Genomic DNA, 14,228 nt, shown 5'->3' with positions numbered 1-14,228 from the left:
ACAAAGTTCCACATGGAAGGTTAGTTAAGAAGGTTCAGTCGTTAGGTATTAATGCTGGAGTAATAAAATGGATTCAACAGTGGCTAGATGGGAGATGCCAGAAAGTAGTGGTGGATAATTGTTTATCGGGATGGAGGCCGGTGACTAGCGGGGTGCCTCAGGGATCTGTTTTGGGCCCAATGTTGTTTGTAATATACATAAATGATCTGGATGATGGGGTGGTAAATTGGATTAGTAAGTATGCCGATGATACTAAGGTAGGAGGTCTTGTGGATAATGAGGTGGGTTTTCAAAGCTTGCAGGGAGATTTATACCGGTTAGAAGAATGGGCTGAACGTTGGCAGATGGAGTTTAATGCTGAGAAGTGTGAGGTTCTACATTTTGGCAGGAATAATCCAAATAGAACATACAGAGTAAATGGTAGGGCATTGAGGAATGCAGAGGAACAGAGAGATCTAGGAATAACAGTGCATAGTTCCCTGAAAGTGGAGTCTCATGTAGATAGGGTGGTGAAGAGGGCTTTTGGAACGCTGACCTTTATAAATCAAAGCATTGAGTACAGAAGTTGGGATGTAATGCTAAAGTTGTACAAGGCATTGGTAAGGCCAAATTTGGAATATTGTGTGCAGTTCTGGTCACCGGATTATAGGAAAGATATCAATAAATTAGAGAGAGTGCAGAGACGATTTACTAGGATGTTACCTGGGTTTCAGCAATTAAGTTACAGAGAAAGGTTGAACAAGTTAGGTCTCTATTCATTGGAGCGTAGAAGGTTGAGGGGGGATTTGATCGAGGTATTTAAAATTTTGAGAGGAATAGATAGAGTTGACGTGAACAGGCTGTTTCCATTGAGAGTAGGGGAGATTCAAACTAGAGGACATGATTTGAGAGTTAGGGGGCAGAAGTTTAAGGGAAACACGAGGGGGTATTTCTTTACTCAGAGAGTGATAGCTGTGTGGAATGAGCTTCCTGTAGAAGTAGTAGAGGCCAGTTCAGTTGTGTCATTTAAGGTAAAATTGGATAGGTATATGGACAGGAAAGGAGTGGAGGGTTATGGGCTGAGTGCGGGTAAGTGGGACTAGGTGAGATTAAGGGTTCGACACAGACTAGGAGGGCCAAGATGGCCTGTTTCCATGCTATGATTGTTATATGGTTATATTGTGGTTATATATGGTTATATTTCCCATGGTGGGAAAGTCTAGGACAAGAGGGCATAGCCTCAGGATGGAGGGGCTTGATTTAAAACAGAGATGTGGAGAAATTTCTTTAGCCAGAGCGTGGTAAATTTATGGAGTTTATTACCACAGGCAGCAGTGGTAGCCAGGTCATTGGGTGTATTTAAGGCAGAGACTCATAAGTTCATGATTGGACATGCCATCAAAGGTTAGGTGGTGAGAAGGCTGTGGAGTGGGTTTGAGGAGGGGAAAAAGGATCAGCTATGATTAAATGGTGGAGAAGACTTGATGGGCCAAGTGGCCTAATTCTGCTCCTGTGTCTTATGGCTTTATGGTCTAGTTCACTAAATATGGCTAAACAAAGAATGTCATTAATGGATAGCACTGAGGTCCAGCAGGATCTTGGGGATCCAGGTCTATAGTTCACTGAACATGATTACACAAGTGAAGAAGTTGATAAAGAAGATCTGTGCCATGCATTCATTGGTCTTCATTGGTAGAGTTATTGTGTATAAGAGTGAGGAAGTCATACTGCAGCTGTAGAAAACTTCAGTCACACTGCACAGGGAATATTGTGCAGTTCTGTTCACTTCTTTTCAGGCATGATTTGGAGAGGGTGCACAGGAGGTTCCCTAGGATAGGAGTGATAATGAGATGGTGGACAAACATGGGTTGTTCTCCTTGGAGCAAGCTTGCCTGCATTGTTGTGCTGATGGCTTCCTAACTCTACAGGTTTATAATTCAGACGGTGAATTCCTCTTCAAGTTTGGGTCGCATGGTGAGGGGAATGGACAGTTCAACGCCCCGACTGGAGTGGCTGTGGATGCCAACGGGAACATCATTGTAGCTGATTGGGGCAACAGCCGAATACAGGTGGGTGATGGAATGTCCATGAGTATGTGAAGGAATGGGGTGGAGTGAACTTCATTCTGTGTTTGACCCTGGGAGGGTGGGATGGGACAGTGTTGAGGGAGCTTCAACTTGTGTGTGACCCCAGGAGCTTGTGATGAGTTGGTGTAGTGTTGATGGGACAGTGTGGATTTGAGCATTTCCCTTCACTTATCTCTCTCATTCTTGTCAATTCCCAAAACCCATTTGTCAGAACTGGTCCGACTCAACAATTTCTCTTTTGGCTGCTCCTACTTTCTCCAGACTCGAGGGGTAGCCATAGGCACCCACATGGGCCCTAGCCATGCCTGCCTTTTCATTGGCTACATGGAATAGTCCAATTTCCAAGTCTTTCCTGTTAATGCTCCCTAGCTCTTACTATTTACGTTGACGACTGCGTTGGTGCTGCTTTGTCAATTCCATCAATTTTTGTATCCAACTTCCACGCAGCCCTTAACTTAATTTGGTTTATTCCTGACACCTCCAACTCCTTTCTTTATCTCTGCCTCCATCTCTGGAGACAAACTTTGACATCTTTTATAAACCTACTGATTCCCATGGCCGTCTTGACTGTACCTCTTCCCACCCTATTTCTTGTATATAAAAAAGACCTTTTCTCAGTTCCTTAATCTCTGCCATACCTGTTCCCGGGATGATGCTTTCCCTTCCAGAAATGTCCTCTTCATTCAAAGACGGGGTTTTCCTTCTTCCAACATTGGTGCCTCCCTTACCCACATTGCCTCCATTTCCCAGACATCTGTACTCACTTCATCTTCCTGCCACCTTAACAGTGATAGAGTTCCTCTTGTCCTCACCTACCACTCTAGGAGTATCCACATCCAATACATCATTCTCCACACCTCTGCCATCTCCAAAGGGATCTTACCACCAAACATATCTTTACCTCTCCTCCTACACTCTGCTTTCCATAAGAAGCGCTTCATCCATGATCCCTTAATCCATTTGCCCCTCCCCACTAATCTCCCTCCAGGCATTTATCCCTGCAAGTGAGAGAAATGGTACACCTGCCCATTCACCTCTTCCCTCACCTCCATTTAGGGCCCAAAACAGTGCTTCCAGGTGAGGCTGTACTTCATCTGTGAATCTGTTGGGATCATCTGTTGTATTCAGTGCTCCCAATGAAGCCTCCTCTGTGTTGGTGAGACCCGACATAAATTGGGGAACTGCTTTCTTGAGCACCTCCACTCAATCTGCCAGATTTCCTTGATGGCCAAACATTTTAATTCCCATTCTCATTCTGATGTGTTGGCCCAAGGCCTCCATTTGTGCCAGGATGAACCCACTCTCAGGAAGAAGGAGCAACACCGTATATTCTGTCTGGGTAGCCTCCAACATGATGGCATGAACATCGATTTCTCCTTCCATTAATTTTTACCCTCCCCCTTCCCTCTTTTCATTTCCCACTCTGGCCTCTTACCTCCTCCTCACTTATCACTGCCCATGCCCTTCCTTCTTCCCTTTCTCCTATGGTCAACACTCTCTCCTCTCTCAGATTCCTTCCTCTCCAGGTGGGTGTGAAAGGTAAAGGGCTGGTTTCACTCATCATCTTCTAGCTAGCCTCCTACCCCTCCCCCCCCACCTTTTTATTCTGGTGTCTTCCCCCTTCCTTTTCAGTCCTGGCTTGAAATGTCAACTGTTTCCGTAGACGCTGCCTGAACTACTGGGTTTCTCCAGCATTTTGTGTGTTGCTCTGGATTTCCAACATCTGCAGAATCTTTTGTCCTGTTGCCTTCTTTGCCCTAGCAACTCAGGTGCTTGTCTAGACACCTCTTCAATGTCTCTGCCTACTCCACCACCTCCTCAGGCACTGCATTCCAGACCCTCTCTGGGGTAAGCATTCATCCTCGGATTCCTTGAAACCTCTTTCCTCTTACCTTACACCTCTGCCCTCTGGTTTGAAGTGTCTGTCTGCTATGACTCATTCTACTCATCATGTTGGTCTTATCTCCAGCCAGATGGTGGTGAATCTGTAGAATTCATTGCCAGATGGTTGCGGAGGCCATGTCATTGAGTATATTTAAAGTGGAGTTTGATAGGTTCTTGATTAGTCAGGGCATCAAAGATTACAGGGAGAAGGTAGAAGAATGGGATTGAGAGGAATAATATATCAGTTATGATGCAATGTCAGAGCAGACTCAATGGACTGAATGGTCTAATCCTGCTCCTATGTCTTATGGTCTTGTATTTTACATACCTCACTCAAATATAACAAGACAGCACACCATTAATGTCAGGACCCTCAACAGCCGTGATGTTACAAAGGGACCCTGCAGTGGAAGTTCCCTGAAAGTGGCTACACAGCTTGATTGGGTGGTTAAGAAGGTATATGACATGCTTGCCATTATTAGTTCATTCATAGCTGGTCACACCAGACAGTCAGCCATTCTTGTCTGGCACATGGTGTCAGGATTGGTCTTCTTTTGGATTATCCGGATGAACGTTCCTGACTTGACCCTTGTTTTTTACGGGGGGGAGGTGCTGACTAGGTTCGAACTTGGGAGCCTTTACTTCGGAATGCCACTGCGCCACCAGCCGGCTGCCTTTATTAGTTCAGGGTATTGAATCCAAAAGTCAGAAAGTTATGTTGCAGCTTGATAAGATGCTAGTGAGCCATGCATGCAGTTCTGGTCACCCCATTATAGGAAGGACATAGAATATAGAAACATAGAAAACCTACAGCCCAATACAGGCCCTTTGGCCCACAATGCTGTGCGGAACGTGTACTTACTTTAGAAATTGCCGAGGGTTACCCAGAGCCCTCTATTTTTCTAAGCTCTATGTACCTTTAAGAGTCTCTTAAGAGACCCTATCGTATCCGCCTCCACCACCATTGCCGGCAGCCCATTCCACGCACTCACCACTCTCTGCGTAAAAACCTTACTCCTGACATCTCCTCTGTACCTACTTTAAAGCACTTTAAAACTGTACCATTTTGTATTAGCTATTTCAGCCCTGGGATAAAGCCTCTGACTATCCAGACAACCAATGCCTCTCATCATCTTATACACCTCTATCAGGTCACCTCTCATCCTCTGCCACTCCAAGGAGGAAAGGCCAAGTTCACTCAAACTATTCTCATAAGGCATACTCCCCAATCCAGGTAACATCCTTGTAAATCTTCTCTGCACCCTTTCTATAGTTTCCACATTCTTCCTGTGGTGAGGTGACCATAATTGAGCACAGTACTCCAAGTGGGGTCTGACCAGGGTCCTTTACAGCTGCAACGTTACTTCTCAGCTCTTAAAATCAATCCCACAGTTGATGAAGGCCAGAGCACTTGTATGCCTTCTTAACGACAGAGTCAACATGCACAGCAGCCTTGAGTGTTGAGGACATCAAGGCTTTGGAGAGGGCAGGGTTCTTCAGCTACTGAAGGTGCAAAGATGTTGGTCCGTCTCAGTTCTCCCCTTTCCGGTTCCCCCTTCCCAAACACTCCACGGCCCTATCTCCTTCACGTTCTCCTCACCCACCTTCTCCATTGTCAGCCCAGTGTGATTTGCCCTCTGTTTCTCTCTGTAGGTATTTGACAGCTCGGGATCTTTCCTCTCGTACATTAACACGGCCGCGGACCCTCTGTATGGCCCCCAGGGACTGGCTTTGACATCTGATGGACACGTAGCTGTGGCTGATTCGGGCAATCACTGCTTCAAGGTTTATCGATACCTGCAGTGAATGAGGCGTAGTGACTGGCCAGGGCAGCCTGAGCTCAGGACCTGTGTGATTGTAAATATCATGGAGTCCAGCAGTGATACGCCACTGGAGAAGAGACCACAGATACCAGCGACTGCTATTTACCCCGCATCCATGTACAGTGGGCTGGATGCTGTCTGGAGATTAGCCAGGTCCTGACCATAATTGCATCACAGGACTGTGTGACCACTCACTGGAGCCACTAAATGTACAATGTTTCTGGGGACAAAGGAAAGACACGACACAGTGACGTCCCACTGGCCCATTCCCAGTGTGCGACTGACCTCCATTGAGGGTCAGTGTGTGTGTGTGTGGGACCGACCCCCAGTGAGGGTCAGTGCATGTATGTGTGAGGCCGACCCCCAGTGAGGGTCAGTGCGTGTGTATGGGACCAGCCCCCAGTGAGGGTCAGTTTGAACGTGGGACCGTCCCCCAGTGAGAGTGTGTGTGTGTGTGTGTTGTTTGTCTTGTCCTAATGTTGGGTCACTGTCATGAGGTGGGAAGAAGGCTTATTTCATGATATATCTGGAGGAGGAAGCTTTGGTCAGTGGCCTGGGGTCGTCATTTCTCTGCCCACCCTGGCCGTCTGCAGACCTTCATCTGAGGGATCCCCTGTTTCACCTTCCATCAGTATCATTCACCGCCTCCCTGTCACTGTAGCTCTGATCTCTCTTTCTCTCTCTCTCAGCTCTGATCTCTCTCTCAGCTCTGATCTCTCTCTCTCTCAGCTCTGATCTCTCTCTCTCTCAGCTCTGATCTCTCTCTCTCTCAGCTCTGATCTCTCTCTCTCTCAGCTCTGATCTCTCTCTCTCTCAGCTCTGATCTCTCTCTCTCAGCTCTGATCTCTCTCAGCTCTGATCTCTCTCTCTCTCTCTCTCTCTCTCTCTCAGCTCTGATTCTCTCAGCTCTGATCTCTCTCTCTCTCTCAGCTCTGATCTCTCTTTCTCTCTCAGCTCTGATCTCTCTCTCTCCCTCCCTCTCCCTCCCATGACCACTGAGGAAGCAAAACGTGCCAACTCAGGGAGAACCCCATGATGTTGAGGAAGGACGATACTGAGTGTCTGTCACACCTGACTCCTCTGTGTCCATGATGGAAGATTGCCATCTTCCTCGATCTTAGCTGGATTGTCATTCCCAACCCCCCACCCCCACCTCAGTCTGGTTCCCTCCAAAAGGCCTCCTGTCTGTATTTCCCACTGTCTGACCTCCCTCTGTGTCACCACCCCCCCCCCTCCATCTGATCCCACCAGCAGTGTGACTACTCCCCTCACCCTGTCCCCCCTTAACTCACCCTTGCTTATCTGCAGGAACAGTTTCTCCTTGCTCTGTTATTGCTCCCCCTGGGCTGATGTTTGGTAGGGTGCACTGTCCATGCTGAAGAGGAAGGGAGGGGTGTCGGATGGAAAGGGCTTCTCTGATCGATGCCTCCCGATATCTGTCTGTAAAATAAATTAACTATTTGCAACAGGTGTCTGTCTGATTGGAAATGAACCCCACCCTACAGGAACCAATCAGTGGACCCTTCCCCCCCTCCACCCCTCCTCCACAACGCCATCCCTCGCACTGTCCCTCCCCAGTGGTCACATTAGCTCCAGAAATCTGGAAAACCTCACTGGGTCATGCAGCATTTGTTGGGAGAAAAGGAATTTTAATGTAGTTTCTGTTCATAATATCAACAATTCCTCCCTCAAAGATGCTACTCATCCTCCGAGTTATTACAGCAGATGTATTCCAGATTCCAGTATCAATATGACACTCCCTCCAAACTGGAGTCAGCAAATACAATTCCTTACTGAAGGAGGGCAGAGGGATGACTCGGGTAGGGGTCAGAGACTAACATGTAGGAAATCATAAGATTAATCTCTAAGCTGAAGGGCTGGGTGATAGTGAGAGTTCACGTTTGTTGGTGTCTATAAAACAGAGGAGCAGAATTAGGCCATTTGGCCCATTGAGTCTGCTCCACCATTCAAACAAGGCTGATCCTTTTTTCCCCTCCCCAGCCTTCTCCCCTTAACTTCTGATGTGTGTCCAATCAAGAACCTATCAGTCTCTGCCTTAAATACACCCACTGACTTGGCCTCCACAGCTGCATGTAGCAACAAATTCCACTGATTCACCACCCTCCAGCTAAAGAAATTCTCCACATTTCTCTTCTAAATGGATGACCCTCTAATCTGAGTCTGTGCTCTGTTATAAATGGATATTCCTCTATCTTGAGAAACCCTCACCTTGGGGAGCATCCTTTTCATATCTATGTAGGCCTTTCAACATTTGAAAGGTTTCAATGAGATACCTCCTCATCCTTTTAAATTACAGTGAGTACTGGCCCAGAGCCATCAAATGTTCCACAAGTGATTTATTCTGTCATTCCTGGAATCATCGTTGTGAATGTCCTCTGAACCCTCTCCAATGTTAGCACATCTTTTCTTAGACGCTCAAGGTGAGGCCTCACCAGTGCCTACTCTCTTATATTCTAGACCTCTTGAAATGAATCCTAACATTGCAATTACTTTCTTCACCACCAACTCAACCTGAAAGTTATCATTTAGGAGGATGTTCTGCACAAGACTCCCTAGTCTCATTGCATCTCAGATTTCTGGATTTTCTCCCTGCACATTTATTTCTACTACCAAAGTGCAAGACCATGCATTTTCCAATATTGTATTTAATTTGCCATTTTCTTACCCAATTCTGGGAATGAAGGGGTTAACATAGGAGCATTTGGCACATTTGGGCCTGTAATCACTGGTATTTAGAAGAAATGGGATGGGAGGGAGAATCTCATTGAAGCTTACTGAATGTTGAAAGGATGTGATAGATTGGACATGGAGAAGATGTTTCCTGTGGTGGGGGTTTGGTGAGAAGGCAGGTGAATGGGGTTGAGTGGGATTCGGGATCAGCCATGATGGAATGGCGGAGCAGACTCAGGGCTGAATGGCCTAATTCTGCTCCTGTCTTATGGTCTTACTCTCCTAATCTGCCTAAGTCCTTCTGTAGCCTTCCTGCTTCCTCAACATTACCTGTTCGCAGTCAATCTTTATCATTTGCAAACTTGGCAATAAAGCCATCTATTCCATCATTTAAATCACTGATATACAGCATAAAAAGCAGTCCCAATAATGAACCCTGCAAACTATCACTCATTAAAGGCAGCCAACTCTATACAAATGCCTTCTCATATACCCTGTGATGTCCTGTCCAATCAGGATACTATTAACTTTCGCCTTAAATATACTCATGGAACTGGCCTCCACTGCAGTCTGTGGCAGAGCATTCCACAGATTCACTACTCTCTGGCTAAAAAAATACCTGCTTACCTCTGTTCTAAAAGATCGATCTTCAATTTTGAGGCAGTGCCCTTTCGTTCTGGATACCCCCATCACAGGCAACATCCTCATTCCACCCTATCTAGTCCTTTCAACATTCGGTAGATTTCAGTGAGATCCCCCCAGCATTCTTCTAAATTCCAGTGAGTACAGGCCCAAAGCTGCTAAACACTTCTCATATGTTAACCCCTTCATTACTGGAATCATACTTGTGAGCCTCCTCTGTACTCTCTTAAATGACAACACATCCTTTCTGAAATATGGGGGCCAAAACTGTGGATGATACTAGGTGTGGCCTGACTAATGTCTTGGAAAGCCACAACATTTATCTATTTATATTCTATTCCCCTTAAAATAAATGCCAAAATTGCACTTGCTTTCTTACCTCCACATGTCAATTAACCTTCAGGGAGTCTTGCACAAGGACTCTTAAGTCCCCTTGCACCTCTGATGTTTGTACCTTCTCATTTAAGACTATAAGATATGGGAGCAGAAGTAGACCATTCGGCCTATCGGGTCTGCTCTGCAATTCAATCATGGGCTGATCCAATTCTTCCAGTCATCCCCACTCTCCTGCCTTCTCCCCATACCCTTTGATGCCCTGGCTAATCAAGGACCTATCTATCTCTGCTTTAAATGACTTGGTCTCCACAGCCACTCGTGGCAACAAATTCCACAGATTTGCCACCCTCTGACTGAAGTAATTTCTCTAAATTTCTGTTCTAAATTGACATCCTTCAATCCTGAAGTCGTGCCCTTGTCCTGGATTCCCCTACCATGGGAAATAACATCTCTATATCTAATCTGCTCAGGTCTTGTGTTGGTGCGTGGCCAAGTGGTTAAGGCTGTGGGCTAGAGATCTGAAGGTTGTTAGTTTGAACCTCAGCCGAGGCAGCGTGTGTGTCCTTGAGCATTTATAGCCCAGTGGTGGTGGTTGTTGGTGCAGTGTGGACAAGACAAGATCTGCCCTTCCTCATTTTCCTGTACTCCAGGGAATACAGCCCAAGAGCTGTCAGATGTTCCTCATACAGTAACCCTTTCATTCCTGGAATCAGTCTTATGAGTCTTCTCTGAATCCTCTCCAATGTCAGTATATCCTTCCTTAAATAAGGAGGCCAATACTCCCAAGTGTGGTCTCACGAGTGCCTGATAGAGCCTCAACATCACATCCCTGTTCTTATATTTTGTACCTCTAGAAATGAATGCCAACATTGCATTCGCCTTCTGCATCACTGACTCAACTTGGAGGTTAACTTTTAGGGTATCCTGCAAAAGGACTCCCAAGTCCCTTTGCGTCTCTGCATTTTGAATTCTCTCCCCATCTAAATAAGAGTCTGCCTGTTTATTTCTTCCACCAAAGTGCATGACCATACAGTTTGCAATGTTGTATTTCATTTGCCACTTCTTTGCCCATTCCCCTAAACTATCTAATTCTCTGCAGACTCTCTGTTTCCTTAACACTACCTGCTCCTCCACTTATCTTTGTATCATCAGCAAATTTAGCCACAAATTCATTAATCACATAGTCCAAGTCATTGACATACATCGTAAAAAGCAGTGGTCCCAACACCGACCCCTGTGGAACTCCACTGGTAATTGGCAGCCAACCAGAATAGGATTCCTCTATTCCCACCCTGTTTTCTGCCAACCAGCCAATGCTCCACCATGCTAGTAACTTATCAGGTTCCAAGGGATTTTGTTTTGCTAAGCAACCTCATGTGCAGCACCTTGTCAAAGGCTTTCTGAAAATCCAAGTACACCATGTCTATTGCATCTCCTTTGTCTACCCTGCTTGTGATTTCCTCAAAGAATTGCAGTAGGTTTGTCAGGCAGGATTTTCCTTTCAGGAAACTATGCTGGCTTTGCCCTATCTTGTCATGTGCCTCTAGGTACTCTGTAATCTCATCCCTAACAATCTATTCCAACAACTTCCCAATCACTGATGTCGGGCTAACAGGTCTATAGTTTCCTTTCTGCTGCCTCCCACCCTTAAATCGCAGAGTAACTTTTGCAGTTTTCCAGTCATCCAGTACAATGCCAGAATCTATCGATTGTTGAAAGATCATTGTTAATGCCTCCACAATCTCTCCAGCTAATTCATTCCATCAGGTCCAGGAGATTTATCCACCCTCAAACCACTAAGCTTCCTGGGCACCTCCTCAGTCGTAATTTTCACAGCACAAACTTCACTTCCCTGACTCTTTTGAATGTCTGGTTATACTGCAGACGTCTTCCACTATGAAGACTGATGCAAAATGCACATTCAGTTCCTCTGCCATCTCTGCATCTCTCATTACAGTATCTCCAGCATCATTTTCTATTGGTCCTATATCTACCCTGGACTCTCTTTTACCCATTATATACTTAAAAAAGCTTTTAGTATCTTCTTTGCTATTAGTCGCCAGCTTCCTCTCATAATTCATCTCTTCTGAATGACCTTCCTGGTTCCCTTCTGCAAGTTTTTAAAAGCTTCCCAATCCTCTATCTTTCCTCTAACTCTGGCTTCCTTGTATGCCCTCTCTTTCGTGTTTACTTTGGCACTGACTTCACTTTTAAGCCACGGTAGTGTCCTTCCTCCATTTGATAATTTTATTTGGAAAATGCCTGTCTTGCACTTCCCTCATTTTTTTTTGGTAGAAACTCCAGCCATTGCTGCTCTGCTGTGCTTCCTGCAAATGTCCCTTTCCAGTCAACTTCAGCCAGTTCCCCTCTCATGCCATTGTGGTTTCCTTTATTCCACTGAAATACCAAAACATTGGATTCTATTTTTTCTCTTCTCAAATTTCAATGTGAACTTGATCATATAGTTATCACTGTTCCCTAAGGGTTCCTTAACCTTAAACTCTCTTATCACCTCAGTATCATTGCACAACCAGCACAGCCGATCCCCAAGTGGACTCAACAACAAGCGTTCTAAAAAGCCATCCCTTAGACATTCTACAGATTCTTTCTCTTAAGGTCCAGTACTGCCCTAGTTTTCCCAATCCACTCTCATGTTAAAATCCCCAACAATTATGACATTGCCTTTCTGACATGCCTTTTCTACCTCAAAAGAACATAGGAAATAGGAGCAGAAGTAGGCCATCTGACCCATCGAGTCTGCCCCACCATTCAATAAGATCATGGCTGATCTGTCCATATGCACATCTCCATCTACCTGCCTTTTCCCCAGAACCCTTAATGCTCTTACTATGTAAAAACGTATCTAACTGTTTCTTAAATTTATTTACTGAGGAAGCCTCAACTGCTTCCCTGGGCAGAGAATTCCACAGATTCACCACTCTGGGAAAAAGTTTCTCCTCATCTCCATCCTAAATCTTCTCCCCGAATCTTGAGGCAGTGTCCCTAGTTCTAGTCTGACCTACTAATGGAAACAACTTTTGTACTTTTATCTATCCCTTTCAAAATTTTGTATGTTTCTGTAAGATCCCCTTTCATTCTTCTAAACTGCAAAGTATAGTTCCAGGGGACTCAACCGCTCCAGATAGGTTAACCCTTTCATCCCTGGAATCAACCTGGTGAACCTCCTCTGCACTGCCTCCAAAGCCAGTATATCATTCCTCAAGAATGGAGACTAGAACTGCATACAATACTCTAGGTGCGGCCTCACCAGTACCCTGTATAGTTGCAGCATAACCTCCCTGCTCTTGAATTCAACCCCTTTAGCAATGAAGGGCAACGTTCTGTTTGCCTTCTTAATAACCTGTTGTACCTGCAAGCCAACTTTTTGCGATGCATGAACAAGCACTCCCAAGTCCCTCTGCACAACAGCATTCTGCAATATTTCACTATTTAAATAATAATCTATTCTATTATTCCTTCCAAAGTGGCTGATCTCGCATTTACCAACGTTGTATCTCCTGCTGTAATTTGTAATCCACACTCAGCTGCTGTTTGGAGACCTGTATACAACTGCCATTAGGGTCCTTTTACCTTTGCCATTTCTTAACTCAACCCATAGAAATAGTACACCTTCTAATCCTATGTCATCTCTTTCCAATGATTTAATATTACTACTTATACACAGAGCCACACCACCCCCTCTGCCTACTAACCTATCTTTCTGCTATACCGTATATCCTTAGAAGTTCAGCTCTCAATGGCAGCCATCCTTTAGCCAATAATAAAGTGACTACTGAGTGTATATTTGTGGTCTCCTGTTGCTTCAGCCCACCCTCTTTGTTCCTGTGTATTATGGATTGAGATGCTCTTCTGCACATCACTGTACATCTCCAGCTGGTGGCGTAGTGGCATCAGCGCTAGACTTCGGAGTGAAAGTTCCCAGCTGGCTCCAAAAACCTGGAGAGGGATGGGCTCCACCAGGTTTCAGATGCCCAAGACATGCCATATGATGAGCAATCACCCAAAAGCTTTTTGCACCAAACCAAAAGATTGGTGCAAAAAGCATGTCATGATGGCACCCCGATGACTCCACCAGGAGTTAAGGGCCCACACGTGCACACATCTTCCTATCAGCTTCTGCCCTTTCTCCTCTGACCTCTGTCACTAACAAGGTATTTTCACCCACAGAAATGCCATTCACTGGATTTTTTTTTTGCACCATTCTCTGTAAACTCTGGAGACTGTCGTGTGTGGAAAGTCCCAGGACATCAGCAGATTCTCAAATCACCCCATCTGGCACATTAATCATTACATGATCAAAGTCATTTAGATAATATTTCTTCCCCATTTTGATGTTTGGAATGAACAACTGAACCTCTTGACCATGTCAACATGATTTTATATATTAAGTTGCTGCCACATGATAGGTTAATTGGTACTAACAAGCAGGTTTACAAGCCTAATTAATAAAGTGGCCACTGCATGCATTTCACAAATGACAGAGGTTTTAGTCCCGATCTGGGAAACACCACTGGTCACAAATCTCCAGTCAGAATAAGCTCCATTGATCACTACTCTCTATGGGCAAGTCAGTTCTGGATCTAGACAACCAAGTCACAATGGATTACATGTATGTTAATCTTCTGGATGACTCCATCATGAGGGACCTTGTCAAATAGTAAAATCCACAGTTCTACCTTCATCAATCACTCTAATCAGCTCATCAAAAAACTCAAATCAAGTTAGTTGGACCTGACTTGTCCTGCACTAAGCCATTCTGGCTCTC

General features: G+C 45.2%; 1 protein-coding gene across 9 annotated transcripts in view; it reads left to right on the top strand.

The window, feature by feature from the left end:
• LOC132390965 (tripartite motif-containing protein 2-like) overlaps positions 1–6,564 on the top strand; it is an 87,781-nt gene extending 81,217 nt beyond the window's left edge. For all 9 annotated transcript variants that reach the window (XM_059963498.1, XM_059963497.1, XM_059963500.1 and 6 more), the window contains 2 exons: positions 1,908–2,048; positions 5,604–6,564. In XM_059963498.1, the coding sequence (XP_059819481.1) occupies positions 1,908–2,048; positions 5,604–5,756 (294 nt within the window). In that variant the 3' untranslated portion in view covers positions 5,757–6,564. The remainder of the gene's footprint in view (positions 1–1,907; positions 2,049–5,603) is intronic.
• The last annotated feature ends 7,664 nt before the right edge of the window (positions 6,565–14,228 follow it).

This window comes from Hypanus sabinus, chromosome 3 (genome assembly GCF_030144855.1).
Source record: "Hypanus sabinus isolate sHypSab1 chromosome 3, sHypSab1.hap1, whole genome shotgun sequence".
Taxonomy (NCBI): Eukaryota; Metazoa; Chordata; class Chondrichthyes; order Myliobatiformes; family Dasyatidae; genus Hypanus; species Hypanus sabinus.
Note: the sequence above shows the minus strand (reverse complement) of the source record. Positions and strands in the feature narration are given on the sequence as shown.